The 21,087-nt window shown below is 39.1% G+C and overlaps 1 protein-coding gene across 2 annotated transcripts; it reads left to right on the plus strand.

Annotated features, from left to right (window-relative positions):
* Positions 1-861: 861 nt before the first annotated feature.
* LOC127651509 (zinc finger protein OZF-like) lies at positions 862-20,815 on the plus strand. 2 transcript variants are annotated; one of them, XM_052137370.1, is made up of 3 exons: positions 862-1,232; positions 15,775-16,174; positions 16,429-20,815. In XM_052137370.1, exons 1-3 carry the CDS (start codon positions 978-980, stop codon positions 17,433-17,435), a joined length of 1,662 nt encoding a protein of 553 aa, XP_051993330.1. In that variant the 5' UTR covers positions 862-977; the 3' UTR covers positions 17,436-20,815. The 2 variants fall into 2 exon arrangements, with proteins under 2 accessions (XP_051993330.1, XP_051993331.1); XM_052137371.1 differs by lacking the exon at positions 862-1,232 and adding an exon at positions 15,345-15,705.
* Positions 20,816-21,087: the final 272 nt, after the last annotated feature.

Raw genomic sequence — 21,087 nt, forward strand, 5'->3', positions numbered from 1 at the left:
TGAAAGAGGAAATCATCAAGAATAGAAACAGAAGTGACAGAAATGTATTAAAGACGCAGCAGCTGAACATCTAAACAAACTGTGAGTTCTTCTTTCTTTCTTTAGTGAGTTTACCGGCGGACTAAAGAGCTTCAGAGCGACTCCTGCTGGACTGGAGTCACAACACAAGCAACATTCAGCAGATCTCAGAAACAGCTGCGGATTAATTCAATAGACATAAAGTCAAGAGTCTTTTTTAATAATTTAAGAGATGAAATCAGTGATGTCCATTAAAAACTGTTGGCTACTGCACTCGCATTATAATCTTTAGCCTGTTTCGAATACGCTTTCATTTAATATATTTTATAAAACTTTATTAATAATTAATAATAACTCTCCTGTCAGATGTAGTAGATGTAAAATAATAATAGTGCCCCAGAATAACACGAAACTGTCGGAGGAAATGTTCGATTATATGAAAATGTGATTATCATGAAGGGTAAAAAATGTGAGACAATGACAGGTAAACAAAAATTTTCATATAATCGAACATTTCCTCCGACAGTTTCGTGTTATTCTGGGGCACTATTATTATTTTACATCTACTACATCTGACAGGAGATTTATTATTAATTATTAATAAAGTTTTATAAAATATATTAAATGAAAGAGTATTCGAAAGAGGCTAAAGCTTATAATGCGAGTGCAGTACCCTACAGTTTTTAATGGACATCACTGATTTCATCTCTTAAATTATTAAAAAAGACTCTTGACTTTATGTCAATTGAATTAATCCGCAGCTGTTTCTGAGATCTGCTGAATGGTGCTTGTGTTGTGACTCCAGTCCAGCAGGAGTCGCTCTGAAGCTCTTTAGTCCGCCGGTAAACTCACTAAAGAAAGAAAGAAGAACTCACAGTTTGTTTAGATGTTCAGCTGCTGCGTCTTTAATACATTTCTGTCACTTCTCTGTTTCTATTCTTGATGATTTCCTCTCTTTCATGACAGCAAACCAAACGTTTTCTCTTTGTTTTGACAAGAGCTTTAAATATCCTGTTTCAGGAGTCTTATTGAGTTTTTGTGTTGAGATGTTGAAGATGAGTTTGCAGGTGGATTTGATGTGCTGTAAATCAGTAGGAACTGATCTGTCCATGCTGGATATTGATGATTTGATGACAGAAATCTCTCAGCTGAAGAAAGAGGTGGCGTTACTGGAGGCAAAGCTGAGGGAAAGAGGAGATCCACTGAACGGAGAGGTTTGTACAGCTGTTAAATATATCAAGAGTCCAGATGAGTCAGTACAGTGATTGTGTTGTGTTTGTCAGGAGCTGGAGAAGGTTTCCTGTCAATCTTCAGTGTGTGTGACTGATGGGACCTCCACAGAATATCAGGATTCAGTGTGGAGCGTCAGAGATCAGAGATCCAGAGACACACAGGACTCAGAGCTCAGCCTCACTTTACTCTGTTATACTGACGCTCAGGAGAGTGTGTGTGACAGTAATCAGGGTGATCAAACCTCCACAGAGTCTCTGGCTTCTGTCTGTAACGCTGGAGAACAGCAGATGCTGCAGATACCATTGAAGATGTGTTCAGTGAAGCTGCTGGACTGCAGGAACCTGATGGAGATGAGAGGAGAAACCACAGCAGAGGAACAGCATGATGATCACCATGAAGATGATGATGATCATGAGGATGTTATTCAACATGACAGTCATGATGATGATGATGAAGATGAGGCTGTTGTTCAACATGACAATCATGATGATAATGAGGATCATGAGGATGTTATTCAACATGACAGTCATGATGATGATGATGATGATGATGATGAAGAATTTATTCCATCAGGTATGTTTCATTCTTTAATGTTGTGTCTCCATAATTTTTTTGTTCCACAATTCCAATATGTTACATGCTAACCACAGTATTATGGCAAAATGGCTCCTACACACCGGCCCCTTAATTGCTTAAGGCACATTGACATAGCAATTACAAATCATACAAATTGGAGCCATGCATATCATCAATCGATCATAAATCAATATTTTGTACAAAATGTATAGGAAGCAGTAAATTCAGAATAATCACAATGTCTCCAGGAATAAACTTTCTACGTTCCTTACTCCACTTTTGTCGTTTTTGCATCAAGGGTAGGTATTCTAGTACCTATCTTTTCCAGAAGAGCTCAGAAATGTATTGCACCTGTGTCCATCTCCTTTTGGCATAAAGATCGGATCTTTCATACAAGCCAGGTGGCAATGCAGGATATCGTCTCATAAGCAGGATGTGATTTGGAGTGAGGGCTTCCAAATCACTAGGATCATCGTATAGTTTAGAAATAGGTCTATCATTCAAAATAGCTTCTGCTTCGCACAAGACAGCTTGCAGTGCTTCATCATCCAATGTTTGTTGTCGAAGGACTGCACAAAGAATTTGTCTCACCATTCGAATCATACGCTCCCATACTCCTCCGTTATGAAAACTGTTGGAGGGTTAAAACTCCACTGAACTCCTTTCTTCAGTAAATCCCTTTGAATATTTTCGTTTCTTAATAGAGTGAGAGCTTCCTTTAACACCCACTCAGCAGTGATGAAATTAGTTCCATTATCCGACCTTATATGAGACACTTGACCACGACGACAGACAAATCTGCGTAAAGCATTGATACATGAATCCATATCTAGGGAGTATGCCATTTCCAAATGGGCAGCTTTACTTGCCATACAAGTAAATATCATTCCGTAGCGTTTCACTTTACTCCTTCCTCTTTTTACTTCGATGGGGCCAAAGAAATCCACTCCTACGTAAACCAGGGTTAATCCTGTCCAGTGGAAGGTCTGCCATCTTTTGTTCACCTAATTTCCTTTGTAGCGTTTACTTATAACACACTTGGAAATGATCTTTCTTACAACAGAATTAGCATTTGTAATCCAATACTTGTACCGGAGCTTGGAAAGAATCTGGTTTCTGCCACCATGACCCAACTGTTCATGAATCAATATGAGAGTAAGTATCTAAGTCTCTAAGTTTGAGAGATGACATATTGATCTTTAGATAACAAGATGGGATGCTTCCTTTCAACGGGCATGGCTGACTTATCAAGTCTTCGTCCAACTACTAACAATTCATTGTGTAATACAGGACCCAAACTATAAACAGTACTATTTCTTTTGACTCCAATCCTTCCATTCTTGAGCTCAGCAATTTCCTCTTGGAATTGATCCTGTTGACTGAAACGAACGATGCTTTTCTCAGCATTAGAAAGATCCTCTACAGACAAACCTTGTCTGCCCAGAGATGCTTTAAATTCTGGTAATTCTGCATCTGCAGCAGCGTTGTTAATCTGCTCTAAAGATAACTCCTTTCTTTTACGACTCCGCTCCATCAGAAGTTTCTGCAGTTTCAAGTACCAGGCAACTGCAACCTTTCGATGTTTCTATTCTGAGAAGTAATTGATAAGTCGACTTGTGGCATTCTGTCCATTCAGAAAGATCATAGCATTTACCTTCAACTCCCTTTTAACCTCTGGGTCATCATCATTGGAAGTCAGATCACTTGTGAGAAACAATGTGTCGCTTGGCTTCAAGAGAAAGCTAGGACCATCAACCCATCGCTTATTGTTCAGAAAATGTTCCACCTTTAATCCACGAGATGCATCATCTGCTGGATTTTCTTTAGTAGGAACATATCTCCACTGTTGAGGTTGTGTTGCGTCTCCTATGAAAGATACTCTATTAGAAACAAATGTATGAATCCGTTGCTCTTGTTCCGAATGTAGTTAAGGACAGTCGTGCTGTCAGTCCAAAAGACTGAATCTTCCAATGGGAGTTGCAATTTCTTCAACATGATGTCAACCTTAACTGCCAAGACAGCCGCTGTTAGTTCCAAATGAGGTATGGTCACTGGTTTCAATGGTGTTACTCTAGCCCTTCCCAACAAGAAAGCTACATGTACCATGCTTGCACTATTTTGCATCTTAAGATAGGTTACTGTACCATATCCAACTTCGCAAGCATCAGCAAAGTGATGTAGACAAGCATGAGTGGGTAGTCCAAAATCCATGCAACATCTGTTTAAAACATCTGCTCACCTGGAACTCTGCAAGATAAGTGGTGCTAAAAATCCCATAGGATCATAGATAGAGGTTACTACAGACAGAATACCCCTCCTAGTACATGGCTTATTTTTCAAAGAAATCTTAAATTGAAAGGTGTCGGTCTCCACACTCCATTGAAGACCTAAAATTCTTTCAACTGGCAATTTATCTTGATCCAGATCTAGCTGCTGTATATCTTTTGCTCGGTGCTCTTTTGAAACTGACTGCAAAACTTTGTGACTGTTGCTGATCCATTTCGTCAAATGAAAACCTCCTTTTTGACAGAGAACAGTGAGATTTTTAATCATAGAGATTTCCTCAGAAGAGACACTCTTTTAACAGTCATCCACATAAAAGTTGTTGTTGATGGTTTCAATTACCTCTGCTTGAAAGTCTGCTTGGTTGTCCTTCGCTGTCTGTTTCAAGGCATAGCAAGCACAGCTTGGAGATGACACGGATCCAAAAAGATGAACATTCATCCTGAATGTACTTGGTTCTTTAGTCAATTCTCCATCAGGCCACCACAAAAAACGAAGAAACTCCACATCTTCATCAGCCACTTTGACTTGATGGAACATTGCTTCGATATCAGCTATGAAGGCTACTGGTTCTTGCCTGAATCTCATCAATACACCTAACAAAGAATTGGTAAGGTTAGGGCCTTGCCACAATTGACTATTAAGCAATGTCCCTTTATATGTTGCTCCACAGTCAAACACGACTCTCAATGATCCCTTCTTATGATGAAACACCACGTGATGAGGAATACCAAACTCTGCCATCCTCACGCTCTAGTTGGTGAGCTGGCACATTCTCTGCATAATCTGTATGGCCTGGTGTCTAGAAGGGCACCAAAGCCACTTCTCTCCAAGAAAAACATCAATGACAGACTGAAATTCTGCAGGAAGTACATGGATAGGTCAGCAGAAGACTGGTGCAAAGTTATTTTCCCTGATGAAGCCCCCTTCCAACTGTTTGGGACATCTGGAAAGTTGATAGTCCCTAGAAGAAAAGGTGAACGCTACCATGAGTCCTGTGTCGTGCCATTAGCGAAGCATCCTGAAACCATGTGTTGGGTTCTTTTCATCCAAGTGAGTGGGCTCTCTCACAATTCTGCCCAAAAACCACTGCCATGAATAAAGAATGGTATCAAAACATCCTGCCAGAGCAACTTCCCCCAACGATCCAGGGGCAATTTGGTGATCCGTGCATTTTCTAGCATGATGGAGCAACATGTCTCAAGGCAAGAGTGATAATGAAGTGGCTCGGAGATCATTACATTGAAATTTTGTATCCGTGGCCAGGCAACTCCCCATATCTTTAATCTCATAAAGATCCTGTGGTTAATCCTCAAAAGGCGATTGCACAAGCAGAAGCCCACAAATTTTGATAAACTCCGAGCACTAATAAGGCAAGAATGGATCACTATCAGTCAGGATTTGGCCCAAAAAAACATAGGGAGAAAAGACTTCGACACAAACCTTAAGGGGAAACATAGGGAGAAAAGACTTCGACACAAACCTAAAGGGAAACATAGGAGGAACAGACTTCAAAACTAACTTAAGGAGAAACATAGGGAGAACAGACTTCAAAACTAACTTAAGGAGAAACATAGGGAGAACAGACTTCAACATTAACCTTAAGCGAAAACATAGGGGGGAACAGATTTCGACACTAACCTTAAGGGGAAACACAGGGAGAACAGACTTCGACACTAACCTTAAGGGGAAACATAGGGAGAACAGACTTCGACACTAACCTTAAGGGGAAACACAGGGAGAACAGACTTCGACATTAACCTTAAGGAGAAACATAGGGAGAACAGACTTCAAAACTAACTTAAGGAGAAACATAGGGAGGAACAGACTTCAAAACTAACTTAAGGAGAAACATAGGGAGAACAGACTTCAACATTAACCTTAAGCGAAAACATAGGGGGGAACAGATTTAGACACTAACCTTAAGGGGAAACACAGGGAGAACAGACTTCGACACTAACCTTAAGGGGAAACATAGGGAGAACAGACTTCGACACTAACCTTAAGGGGAAACACAGGGAGAACAGACTTCGACATTAACCTTAAGGGGAAACATAGGGAGAACAGACTTCAACATTAACCTTAAGGGGAAACACAGGGAGAACAGACTTTGACATTAACCTTAAGGGGAAACATAGGGAGAACAGACTTCAACATTAACCTTAAGGGGAAACATAGGGGGAACAGTCTTCGACACTAACCTGAAGGGGAAACATAGGGAGAACAGACTTCGACACTAACCTTAAGGGGAAACATAGGGAGAACAGACTTCAACATTAACCTTAAGGGGAAACACAGGGAGAACAGACTTCGACATTAACCTTAAGGGGAAACACAGGGAGAACAGACTTCAACATTAACCTTAAGGGGAAACATAGGGAGAACAGACTTCAACATTAACCTTAAGGGGAAACATAGGGAGAACAGACTTCGACATTAACCTTAAGGGGAAACACAGGGAGAACAGACTTCGACATTAACCTTAAGGGAAACACAGGGAGAACAGACTTCAACATTAACCTTAAGGGGAAACATAGGGGGAACAGTCTTCGACACTAACCTGAAGGGGAAACATAGGGAGAACAGACTTCGACATTAACCTGAAGGGGAAACATAGGGAGAACAGACTTCGACACTAACCTGAAGGGGAAACATAGGGAGAACAGACTTCGACACTAACCTGAAGGGGAAACATAGGGAGAACAGACTTCAACATTAACCTGTAGGGGAAACATAGGGAGAACAGACTTCAACATTAACCTTAAGGGGAAACATAGGGGGAACAGTCTTCAACATTAACCTTAAGGGGAAACACAGGGAGAACAGACTTCAACATTAACCTTAAGGGGAAACATAGGGAGAACAGACTTCAACATTAACCTTAAGGGGAAACACAGGGAGAACAGACTTCGACATTAACCTTAAGGGGAAACATAGGGAGAACAGACTTCGACATTAACCTGAAGGGGAAACATAGGGGGAACAGACTTTGACACTAACCTGAAGGGGAAACATAGGGAGAACAGACTTCAGCACTAACCTGAAGGGGAAACATAGGGAGAACAGACTTCAGCACTAACCTTAAGGGGAAACATAGGGAGAACAGACTTCAACATTAACCTTAAGGGGAAACATAGGGAGAACAGACTTCGGCACTAATCTGAAGGGGAAACATAGGGAGAACAGACTTCGACACTAACCTTAAGGGGAAACATAGGGAGAACAGACTTCGACACTAACCTGAAGGGGAAACATAGGGAGAACAGACTTCAGCACTAACCTTAAGGGGAAACATAGGGAGAACAGACTTCGACACTAACCTTAAGGGGAAACATAGGGAGAACAGACTTCGACACTAACCTTAAGGGGAAACATAGGGAGAACAGACTTCGACAATAACCTTAACCCTCTTGGGTCTGAGGGTGTTTTGGGCCCTGGAGAAGTTTTGACATGCCTTGACATTTGTGCTCTTTACAGTTGCTTAAAAACATATTAATGGCTAAAGTCTGATAACACTGTATTCAACACAAAATGGGCTACAATAATATGTGAGCAACGTGTGTACATGTTTGTATTTTTGAGAAAATAACGTTTATGCATGGTTTTTAAGTCATTGAAATAAGGCCATATAACACATACTAAACATTTGTCCACAAAACATTTGAGAACTGGATCTTGTAGCCTAGAGTTCTTGCTACAAAATGATGTGAAAACTATCCTGATCACTCATTTATACAAAACAATATAGTAATTTATCTTTTCTAAGACACTTTTAGTGTTGAAAGCTAATATACAAGGAGGCGTGAATGATCATGAATATTGATTGTAATTCAAACCTGAGGAGTCAAAAGACCCTCCCCTGAGCCTATCAGTGAGGAATGTGACAGAAAGAGAATGAATGTGAGGAGACTTAATGATCAAAATCAAGTTTTAAGTTAAAAGAAGTAATCGGACTATACATTTTCTTTACATACGGACTCTACTTAATTTTAGACCTACACTACCGTTTAAACTACCGTTTGGTATTCTGCTCACCAAGTCTGCATTTATTTGATCCAAAATACAGTAAAAACATTGATATTCTGAACTCTTTTTACAATTTAAAAGAACAGTTTTCTATTTGAATATATTGTAAAATGCAATTTGTGATCAAAGCTGAATTTTCTGGATCATTACTGCAGTCATCAGTGTCACATGATCCTTCTCATTGTAATATGCTGATTTTCTAATATGGGCATATTTACATCATTTATTTTTTTTGTTATAAGCTGTAGCGGAAATCCATCAGTCAGGCCTTTAGGGTGAAAGGGGTTAACGTTATTCAGTTCTGTTGAGTCAGTTCTGAGAGGAGCTATAACATCATTTGGTTGTTGATGTGACTTGGTTTGTTATTTTGGATCTAATGCAACAAATTTCTGACATTTTTAAGTGTCAAAATGCTTTTTGTGGCCGCAGTATGTTGTCAAAAGCTCTCCGGTTCTCTTCTTGTTTAGTTTATTTATATATTCCCTCCCCCACTTTAACACAGCAAATTTAAGCCACGTTATTTACAGTATATTCTGTATGATAATTACTACCTTACTATTACTTTCTTTCATGTTCCCTTTAGATAGAAACAGTGGTTCATGTTCAGATGGGGAAACGATATCTACATCAAAAGAGTGTCTGTCAGCACAAAGTCTTTCCTGCATAACATGTCAGAAGACATTCAGCTCAAAGGGACATTTAGCAAGACATGAAAAAAGACACACAGAACAGAAAATCTACAAATGTAAGACATGTGGGAGCATCTTTTCTACATCAAAAGAGAAGAACCGTCATTCAGAAGTGCACAGAGTAAAGAAGCAGTACTACTGTGAGCAGTGCGGGAAGGTTTTCTTTACTCGTTCTACTATGAATGCTCACATTAAGACACACAGTGATAAAAAGGAGTTCCACTGCAAAGAGTGTGACAAATTTTTCAGAACTAAAGGAGTTCTTGTTGCTCATAAGAGAATACACACAGGAGAGAAACCGTACAAGTGTCCTCATTGTGAGAAGAGATTCAACCACAGTCCCCATCTGACGAAACATGTCCGTGTACACACCAAAGAGAGGCCGTATCAGTGCAGTGAATGTGGGAAAACATTTGCAGATTCAGGTACTCTTAAGTCTCATCAGAAAATACACTCTGAAGAGAAACCCTATCAATGTGCACACTGTGATAAACGTTTCCGTCATAAGTCTCAGCATGTACTCCATGAGAGAATGCACACTGGAGAGAAACCTTACCTCTGCTCTCACTGTGGAAAGAGATTTTCTGGACCAGGTAGTCTCCAGTTTCATCTGAGAGTGCACACGGGAGAAAAGCCTTATCACTGTAGCATTTGTGGGATGAGTTTCAGTAAACAGAATACCTTTGCAAAGCACAAGAGAATTCATACTGGAGAAAGACCTTACAAATGCACTCAGTGTGACAAAACGTTTGCTCGACCGGACGTCCTGAAAACCCATCAGAGAGTGCACACAGGAGAGAAACCTTACAGCTGCTCTATCTGCGGGGAGAGATTCACTTATTTAGGAAGTTTTCAGACTCACAAGAAGAAACATTCTAAAGATCAAGAATCATCATAGTGTGGTTCATAATTAGCAATCAGTTAAAAAAGGTATTGAGTAACAATATCATAAATATTGAATATATTGATAATTGCTCCGCAAGTTATTTTACTGATACTGTTAGGTCCTGCCCGAGTCTAGGGTTGGGGAAGAGTAACAAAACAGGTAGGGATTCCCTTCTCCCATCTCAGCACATCAAGAAAGTGATCGATTATATGGAGTCATCAGAGAAGGAATTAGCACATAACCCGCTAGTGACCAAGGTGGACTTGGAACATGTATGGGAAACGTTGGACGACTTTGAGAATCGTAATCGGCAAAACAGCATCAACGAAAACGGCAGAGATATGGTGAAATTCCTAGATGAGCTCTTCCCGAATCTACTCAACATAACAGACCATAAGCTGGAAATTGAGCAAGCTCACAGAGTCCTGGCTCGGAGATCCATTGAGGGAGACAGGCCCCAATCAATTCTGGACAAATTTCTGAGATTATCCAATAAAGATCTCGTCTTACATGAGGCGAAGAGTAAAGGATGGCTTTCTTGAAAGAACCACAGCATTTTCTTGTTCCCAGACTTTACGAATTCGATGAGAGAAACGTGATCGATTCAAGGAATGCAACTAACTCTTTCATCAACTGAAGGTCGCTTTATCACTGATGTTCCTCGCCAAATTGAGAATAGATTAAAAAAATGGCCGCAAAATATTTACATGTCCCAAACAAGCATTAGCCTTCATAAAGTAAATGGAATGAGTAAGTCATTGTGTGATGCAGCCGAGTGGAATTGACTCACTGAACTGGGCGCCTTCTTTGTTTATTTTTGTGCTGGTTCCGCCTAGCGGTTGGAGCTTATTTTCTGGAGGAACACACATTTACGTGGATGAATCTACAGGTTCTTTGTGCTTATTCCTCATATTTGCTGGATTTTGTTTTATAGATTACTTTATGTTGTGTAATTATGTCTCACAAAATTTGTATAGAAGCACCTGACTTCAGCATACCGAGGGGGCTCTCGGAGGCGTACATCGACTGTTTGAGTTTAGAGGGATGCACACCTTTTGGTGCAGTCATGTGCACAGAGAAGTAAATTTTTTGGGGGGAAAGTGCAGTTTTTTGATTGTTGCACTAATGTTTGAATATGGTTTTTAATCATTTTATTTTTCACACAATCAATTTTTTTTAATTTGTCAAAATGTAAAATGTTAATATGAGTGGATTTTCTCTCTCCATGTGGAATGTGAACGGGTTTGGGCATCCCATGAAAAGAAGGAAGGTTATTTCTTTTCTTAAATGTAATAAATATGATATTGTGTTTCTTCAAGAATTGCATCTTTCCCCGCAGGAAGCTGAACATTTTGGAAAGATATGGGGTGGACATGTTTTCTTTAGTGCTGGCTCGAGTAAGAGCAGGGGAGTCATTACATTGATAGGTAAACATCTACAATAAATGTCTCAAACAGATCAAAGATCAATTTGGATGAGTCATTTTTGTTTAAGCAGAAATTCAGGGGCAAAGGTTGATTTTGGCTAATCACCTAACCCTGATTATCAGGGCCTTTTTATAGATCTTAAAGGGTTGCTGCAAGCTACTGGCACCCATAATGATAATATATTTAGAGGGGATTTTAATCTTGTGAAGGAATCATTCCATGATCATAGTGTGGCAAAAGTGTGTAAGCCCCCTAGAGCAACATTGAAGCTTCACAGGATGTGTAGGTAGGGACTATAATTTTATTTAATCAATCCATAAGATTTATTGTAGAATAGATTTTTTTGGGGTATCTAAGTCCCTCATTTAATCTGCTGTTGATTGATTAATTGGAAACATCTTAGTCTCAGATCCCGCCCTGGTGAGTTTAGAGGTGTTGTCACATATGGAGAAAAATAAATCACATAGTTGGCACTTTAATGCATCTCTTTTGCAAAATCCTGATTTCTACCAAATGTTAAAGGCTGAAATCAATGTTTATATGGAGACCAACTGGTCCTCAGTATCCTCTGTGGGCTTGGCTTTGGAGGCACTTAAGGTGTTTCTTAGGGGTCGGATTAAACAGTATGCCTCATTCGTCAAAAAGTCCAAAGCACAAGAACAAGAGTTGGAAGGTAATATTAAAAGTGCACAGTCATACTTTGAGTCGGACAAAACAGGGAAGCTTTTGGCTAGATATATAAAGCAGAGAGAGTCTTTTTCTACCATTCCCTGGTGGTGAAGTTTTTACCTCAGCCATTGATATTAATAATGCTTTTAATGAATTTATCTTGATCTTTATAGTTCCACGACTTCATCTACTGATGAAGATATTTGAAATTTTGTTGAACCATTAGAACTCACTAAACTAACGACTGAGCAAAACAATTCTCTTGATTCTGAGATATACTTGGAGGAGCTTGGCGAGGTATTTAAGGCCTTGCTTCAGGCAAGACTCTGGGGCCAGATGGTTTTGCAGCTGAATTTTTAGATCTTATGCTACAGAATTGGCTCCACTTTTGCTTATATGGAAGATAATATGGAATCATTAAAGAATGGAAAGCTTCCCCCAACCATGACACAAGCCCGCATCGCTCTGATTCTTAATAAGGAGAAAGATCCAAGCGAGTGTAAGAGTTGCCATCCAATCTCCCTGATCCAGCTAGACATTAAAATATTGTCAAAAATTCTTGCTAACGATTGAGTAAGTTATGACATCTCTTATACATATAGATCAAGTGGGGTTTATTTGGGGATGTAGCTCTTCTGATAACATTAGGTGCTTCATCAATATCATGTGGTCAGTGGCGAATGATCAGACTCTGGTCGCTGCCATCTCACTTGATGCCGAAAAGGCGTTTGATATGGCAGGGATTATCTTTTTAAGATTTTGTAAATATATGGGTTCGGGAATACTTTTATTGTATGGATTGAATTACTTTATAGACACCTGGTAGCAGCGGTACAACAATTGGATTAATTATTATTTACTCTGGATAGGGGCTCCCAGTAGGGTTGCCCTCTTTCCTCACTAGTATTCTGTCTTGCCCTGGAACCATTAGCAGCCATGATAAGAAGGGAAGATGATTTTCCAGGGGTGTTGGGAGGATGTATGTCTCATAAGCTTTTGCTTTACACTGATTATATGTTATTAATCGTCTCTGACCCCACTAGATCTATGCCTTGCCTCCACAGAATTATAAATTCCTTTTCTAAGTTCTCAGGATAAAGAGTCTGTTGGTCTAAATCCGAAGTTTTGTTTCTGACAGTGTACTGCCCAGTAACGGCTTTTCAACCATGCTCCTTCCAGTGGCGCAAACAGGGCATTACGTATTTGGGCATTTTATTCCCAGAAAATTTGTCTGATTTAGTCAGAGTTCATTTTGACCCCTTAATAAACCATTTTTTCGAGCGATGTGAGCAGGTGGGCTTCATTACATTTATCTATGATTGGGAAGGTTAATGTTAATAAAATCAATTGTATTCCAAAATTTAACTACCTGTTCAAGTCCCTTCCTGTAGATGTCCCCTCTCTTATTTCAAGCAATTTGATAGCATAGCGAAGTCCTTCATTTGGAATGGTAAACATCCCAGATTACATTTCAGTAAATTGCAAAGGCCAATTGACAAATGTGGGCTAGGCCTACCCAAGATTTTGTTTTATTATTATGCATTCAGTCTCAGACATTTGGCTCATTGGTTTCTTCCACCTGAGAGAGTCCCTCCCTGTTTTTCTATTGAACAGGAAGTTCTGGCCCCTATTTTGCCATTACAAAGCCTTTCAATCAAACTAACCAGAGAAGTGAAGTTACACCCTGTTGTCTCGTATTTGCACTTGGTGTTGACGAAAGTGTCCAGGGTGTTTAATTCGGACATTTATTTTAATGTTGCCTTTAGCATATGGCTGAACCCCAAATTATGTATTAACAAGTCCCCTTTTTGCTGGTCAGTGTAGATTGTGTTGGGGGTTACTACACTCAATGACCTATATGAGCAGAGTGCTGAGATCCTTTGAAAATTTGGTTAAACATTTTGGGATTCCCAGATCGCAGTTCTATAAGTATTTATAGCTGAGCCACCTGCCTCTGTACTGTTTTTGGGAGTAGTATACTCTCACCTATAGTGGCAGATACTCTGGGAGAGGTGATTACTGCTTTTGGAAAAGGTAATGAGGCATCAGTGTATTACTCCCTGTTAATTCAGAATCTGGGGGATGTAACTTCAACTTATCAAGAGATTATGGGAGACAGATTTAAACTTGGTATTGGAGGAGGGAGTGTGGGCGAAAATTCTAAAAAACATCAAGTCTGTATCTAGAGATGCAAGGGTGCACCTTATGCAATCCAAGATTTTACAGAGAGCCTATCTAGATTGTATAGGCTTGGTCTAAAATACACACCCACCTGCTGGCGATGGCAATCAAAAGATGGAGACATAACCCATGTCTTTTGGGGATGTGTTAAGATCCAAGAATTTTGGTTAAAGATTCAGAGTTTTATGTGTGAGGTATTGGGCTCTCAATAGTAAGGGTTAAATATTGATTCTGTTTGTATATGTTTTGCTTTTCTTTGTTCATGAGATTAATCAATCAAAAATTTTAATATATATACAAAAAAAAAAAAAAAAGCAAATGACTTAAATATCGATCTGTGCTGATCTATCTTTTCTAAAAATATCATCATTTGTATTGAGCAGAAGAAGGAAAGTCTTGCACATCTGGGATGGCATGAAGGTGAGTAAATGATGAGAGAGTTAACATTTTTTGCTTAACATTCTAACTATAAATATGTTAATTTATAATACTTACATATATCATACAAATTAAGAGTGTGACCCTCGAGGGTACAGGGATCCAACTTTGCGACCCCTGACCTTTCTGAAGTTGAGTGGCCCTGTTAAAGGAAAGAATTGTTTCTTTCGACTCATGTCACATGAGACGCTCATTTGTCGCCACCTTCTGGCATCTGCAGAAATGGTTCCTCAATTAATTTTGAGTGATAGTATTCAAAAGACTCGAGCCACTTGAATACATCAAAATCCCCATTATGCACAAGCAGAAAGTAAAAACTACATTTTCATTATTGTAATTGACTGAATGTTTCTTTTATTGTCATGTGACACACAGAAGCAAATACTCTATAAAACTAAATTTGTACAGATAATTTGCTGTTACTGGGCGCTTTAAGCATACTCCATCAAAAATACAAATATAAAAAAAGTTTATATTTTATAATATATATGTATATTCTGGGATAACATTTTTGTTTACCTGTCATTGTCTCACATTTTTTACCCTTCATGATAATCACATTTGCATATAATCGAACATTTCCTCCGACAGTTTCGTGTTATTCTGGGGCACTATTATTATTTTACATCTACTACATCTGACAGGAGAGTTATTATTAATTATTAATAAAGTTTTATAAAATATATTAAATTAAAGAGTATTCGAAAGAGGCTAAAGATTATAATGCGAGTGCAGTAGCCTACAGTTTTTAATGGACATCACTGATTTCATCTCTTAAATTATTAAAAAAGACTCTTGACTTTATGTCTACTGAATTAATCCGCAGCTGTTTCTGAGATCTGCTGAATGTTGCTTGTGTTGTGACTCCAGTCCAGCAGGAGTCGCTATGAAGCTCTTTAGTCCGCCGGTAAACTCACTAAAGAAAGAAAGAAGAACTCACAGTTTGTTTAGATGTTCAGCTGCTGCGTCTTTAATACATTTCTGTCACTTCTCTGTTTCTATTCTTGATGATTTCCTCTCTTTCATGACAGCAAACCAAACGTTTTCTCTTTGTTTTGACAAGAGCTTTAAATATCCTGTTTCAGGAGTCTTATTGAGTTTTTGTGTTGAGATGTTGAAGATGAGTTTGCAGGTGGATTTGATGTGCTGTAAATCAGTAGGAACTGATCTGTCCATGCTGGATATTGATGATTTGATGACAGAAATCTCTCAGCTGAAGAAAGAGGTGGCGTTACTGGAGGCAAAGCTGAGGGAAAGAGGAGATCCATTGAACGGAGAGGTTTGTACAGCTGTTAAATATATCAAGAGACCAGATGAGTCAGTACAGTGATTGTGTTGTGTTTGTCAGGAGCTGGAGAAGGTTTCCTGTCAATCTTCAGTGTGTGTGACTGATGGGACCTCCACAGAATGTCAGGATTCAGTGTGGAGCGTCAGAGATCAGAGATCCAGAGACACACAGGACTCAGAGCTCAGCCTCACTTTACTCTGTTATACTGACGCTCAGGAGAGTGTGTGTGACAGTAATCAGGGTGATCAAACCTCCACAGAGTCTCTGGCTTCTGTCTGTAACGCTGGAGAACAGCAGATGCTGCAGATACCATTGAAGATGTGTTCAGTGAAGCTGCTGGACTGCAGGAACCTGATGGAGATGAGAGGAGAAACCACAGCAGAGGAACAGCATGATGATCACCATGAAGATGATGAGGATGATGTTCAACATGATGACGATGATGATTTTCTGCCTTCAGGTGTACCTCCACAAAAAAAAAATCATCTTTAAAGTTCTAATAAAAACTCTAGAATCATTAGTTTGCTGATGTAACATGGTTTTATATTTTGTATAATGCAACCATTTTCATCATCATTTCAGTTTTTATTTTATTCTCCCCTTCAATCCAAGCGTTTTCTTTGCTTTCTAACCAGCACCCCTAAATTCAATCATGTTCATTAAATAGTTGGTATTATATTTACTTCCTTACTGTTACTTTCATGTTCCCTTTAGATAGAAACAGTGGTTCATGTTCAGATGGAGAAACAACTTCTACATCAAAAGAGTGTCTGAAAGCACAAAGTCTTTCCTGCATCACCTGTCAGAAGACATTCAGCTCAAAGGGACATTTAGTGAGACATGAAAGAAAACACACAGAACAGAAATTCTTCAAATGCAGGAGATGTGGAAGCAGCTTTTCTACATCAAAAGAGAGGAACTTTCATACAAAAGTGCACAGAGGAAAGAAGCTGTACCACTGTGATCAGTGCGGGAAGTTTTCTTCTACCACTCCTTATAATCTAAAAGCTCACATGAGGATACATTGTGTCGAAAAGCCTTTTCAATGCAGTGAGTGTGACAAGTGTTTCAGCTTTAAAGGAGTTCTTGTTGCTCATAAGAGAATACACACGGGAGAGAAACCGTACAAGTGTCCTCACTGTGAGAAGAGATTCAACCACAAGCCCCATCTGAAAAAACATGTCCGTGTGCACACCAATGAGAGGCCGTATCAGTGCAGTGAATGTGGGAAAACATTTACACGAATAGATTATCTAAAGTCTCATCAGAAAATACACTCTGAGGAGAAACACTATCAATGTTCACTGTGTGATAAACGTTTCCGTCAGAAAGCTAATCTGATAGTCCATGAGAGAATGCACACTGGAGAGAAACCTTACCTCTGCTCTCACTGTGGAAAGAGATTTTATGCTCCGGGTCAGTTGAGCATTCATCTGAGAGTGCACACGGGAGAAAAACCTTATAACTGTAGCGATTGTGGGAAGAGTTTCAGTCGACACGATACCTTTGCAAATCACCAGAGGACACATACTGGAGAAAGACCTTACAATTGCACTCAGTGTGACAAAACGTTTGCTCGACAAGGTACCTTGAAAACCCATCAGAGAGTGCACACAAGAGAGAAACCTTACAGCTGCTCCATCTGCGGGGAGAGATTTGCTTATTTAGGAAGTTTTAATACTCATCAGAACAAACATGCTAAAGATCAAGAATCATTATAGTGTTTGTCTTTTTCATGGGTCAGTGGAAGAAGAGACTCCTTCAGCACATCTAGAGTCAGTAAATCAAGCTCTCGGCCAATAGGGGACTGAATGTACACGGACCGACGGGTACGGACAGGCATGACTTAGCAGAACCAATCAAAACCTCTATTTCAGCTGGGGGCGTGCAGTTGTGGGCAGTAGCCTTGCTACAAATAGCGAAGCTGTTAGCTTAGCTACATTTCCCACTAGCGAGGTGATAGCTTCACTAGTTTTTAAATCAATTAACTTTTTAGTAGCAAATCTATATTTTTATTAGGTAGCGGGCTTAGCGTTAACAAAAGCTACACCGCTACGTTATTCCATATACCTGGTATTTACTGTCGCCGGTTTTGAATCAGAATTAAAAATGTCTGATTTATATATTAAGTCACTCCTTTGAGTCTTTACAACAAATTGGCCACTCGTGATTGCAAAGCGGTCTGAGTCAGCATTCAATCTAAAAGCTTGCGCGTCAAAGTGCGTCTCACTGACCAAAATGTTAACATAATACTTTAAAACATGGAAATTAAAGATAACACTGGTGCAGTGCATCAGTATATCTATGATAAATGGAAACCAAACCTGCAATTGCATCCTACAGTTTGCCAGTTACAAAGAATGTATTAAAGTTCAACATGTCTGCAGATTGTGAACGACTACTGCAGGTGAAGAGATTTTACCTCCAATAGAGTATCAAAACACTTAGCAGCCTTCATGAAAACACACAAAAAAAGTACCATGTCATTACCATATTTGGACATGTACCATTACCTGGTAGCACTATGTAAATAAAATGGTATATAAATATGGAATCCATATATCGAAGTACCATGGTAGTCTTTGAAGTACTTGGATATACAACAATTATATTTACACTGGCGGCCAAAAGTTTGGAATAATCTTCAGATTTTGCTGTTTTGGAAGGAAATTGGTACTTTAATTCACCAAAGTGGCATTCAACTGATCACAAAGTATAGTCAGGACATTACTGATGTAAATCAGCACCATCACTATTTAATAAAAGTCATTTTTGATCAAATCTAGACAGCAGCATCACTCCAACACCTTATCCATGAGTAATCATGATAAATTGATAATTCGGTGCTAGAAAATCACTTGCCATTATATCAAAAACAGCCGAAAGCTATTTGGTTTATTAAATTAAGCTTAACATTGTGTTTGTGTTTGTTTTGAGTTGCACAGTATGCTATAGACTGGAATGTCTTAAGGACAATATTAGGTAAAATGGAAACAGCTTTCTCTAGAAACTCGTCAGTCAATCATTGTTTTGAGGAATGAAGGCTATAAAAGTCTTGAAGTTGCCAAAAAACTGCAGATTTCATCCAAAGGTGTAACTACAGTCTTCAAAGATAAAGCACAACTGTCTCTAACAAGGACAGAAAGAGATGTGGAAGATGTGCAACTAAACAAGAGGATAAGTACATCAGAGTCTCTAGTTTCAGACACCTCACATGTCCTCCGCTGACAGCTTCATTGAATTCTACCCGCTAAACACCAGTTTCATGTACAACAGTAAAGAGAAGACTCTTATGAGAAGAATGGCAAAGAAAAAGACACTTTTGAAACAGAAAAAGAAAAGGTTGGAGTGGGCAAATAAACACAGACATTGGACAACAGATAATTGGAAAAGAGTGTTACGGATCTGAACCCCATTGAGCTTTTGTGGGATCAGCTAGACTGTAAGGTGCATGAGAAGTGCCCAACAAGACAGTCACATCTATGGCAAGTGCTACAGGAAGTGTGGGGTGAAAGGTCAAGTGCTACAGGAAGTGTGGGGTGAAAGGTCAAGTGCTACAGGAAGTGTGGGGTGAAAGGTCACCTGAGTATCTGGACAAACTGACAGCTAGAATAACAAGGATCTGCATAGATGTCATTTCTGCACAAGGAGGATTTTCTGATGAGAAATTTTTGAAGTAGTTTAAGAAGTTCTGAAAAGTATTTTTCAAATTGTAATGGTAATTATTCACGTTATTAATGTCCTGACTATTCATTGTGATCAGTTGAATGCCACTTTGGTGAATAAAAGTACCAATTTCTTTCCATGAGAGCAAAATCTGTACATTATTTCAAATTTTTGGCCGCAAGTGTATGTACCATTCTATAATTACATGGTTCTTCAAAGTGCCATGGTATTACCACCTGATATCACAGTGTTATTGTCCAGGTGTATACACACACACATACACACAGGGAATCTGGCCTCTGAACATAAGCTTCCAGTACATCTAGAAATACATCAGCTAGACAGAATTACAGGACAAGATGATTTGTATATGTATGTAGAGTTGTTATGTACAGGAATTTGCAAAATATGTTGTTCAAATGGGTTTGTACAAGTAGTAGTATAAATATATTTATAAAAAATTGAAAAATTGTGATTTTGCATATTGAACTCATGGGTTTGTATAGGTGTAACTGTTCCTGCTCATCCCGCATCAAGTGGGATTCGAACCGGCGTCGCTGGCATGGGAGGCGGGCGTGCTAATGAGGAGGCTAAAGGCTCCTCAATCTTAAACACACTGCACAGATATCACGTACCATCTGGCTCCCGTTATATAGGAAACGTGTATAAATATTAATTTACATTTTTTGTTTGTTGTTTTCTTTACATGCACATACATACTGCAACATACAGTATACTTGCATACTACATTAATGCATCTGGTTGAAAAACAAAATAGCTTAGGTGTAGCAAGATATCTTTGTTGTGTAGCTTTTTGCTTAGCTTAACAATTTTTCTGTTGCGTAGCTGGTAGCTTAGATATTTCTAAATCAATCACATCTCCGAATTTTAGCTGGACTCGAGACACACCTCAAAATGAAATATGCTCAACTTTGCTACAATAGTGCTGCTACTTGCCTTCCCTATGTAATGAGAAAGAGCTGGTATGTGATAGCTGTGCAGTATGTAAACCTCACTCCCCTGCCCTCAAGAGGCGCACTAGTTTATGATGCTAGAGGCTGGAGATTTTAGCCTCCTCGTTAGCGCTCCCTCGCCGGAGACGGCACTTCGAGTGCCATCCGGAGTGGGTCAAGCAGGACTGGTTACACCTTCGGAGGCGTGCAGCACAAGCCTGTCTCTTGGAACAAGCACATTTAAAGAGTTTTCACTCGTCTGAAAACTGCAACAATAATGTCATCTATGAGAATGCTGCAAATGATCTCAGATCATCTCGGGAGGTGCTGTGAGTTTAGGTCACTATATTTCCACACTAGTAACGTGCATTGTGAACGCATCTCTGCAGGTTCAATAATATATATCTTTGTATTAAATAAAGATAAATGTGATTAAATCATAAAGTAATGCAAGACACATTCACCTTGAAAATAAAATTGAGTTTAAGCAGCATTAACTGTTATTAATATTTTTTTAAGTCAATTATCGCAAAAATATTGTTTACATATCATCCAGCCCTATTCTACATTAACACCTTGAAACTGAAATGCTTCAATAAATCAGTAGTCTAATACTGAAATACTGAGTAGTAGTTGTTTAATGTCTCTATACATTTAATGATCTCTTCAAAATGTAAGTGATAATGTATAGTCAGCCTGGAGTTATTGCAGAATAAACCCTGAATCACGACCACTACGCTTATTATAATATATG

The sequence above is a fragment of the Xyrauchen texanus genome, chromosome 11 (assembly GCF_025860055.1).
Source record: "Xyrauchen texanus isolate HMW12.3.18 chromosome 11, RBS_HiC_50CHRs, whole genome shotgun sequence".
Lineage (NCBI taxonomy): Eukaryota > Metazoa > Chordata > Actinopteri > Cypriniformes > Catostomidae > Xyrauchen > Xyrauchen texanus.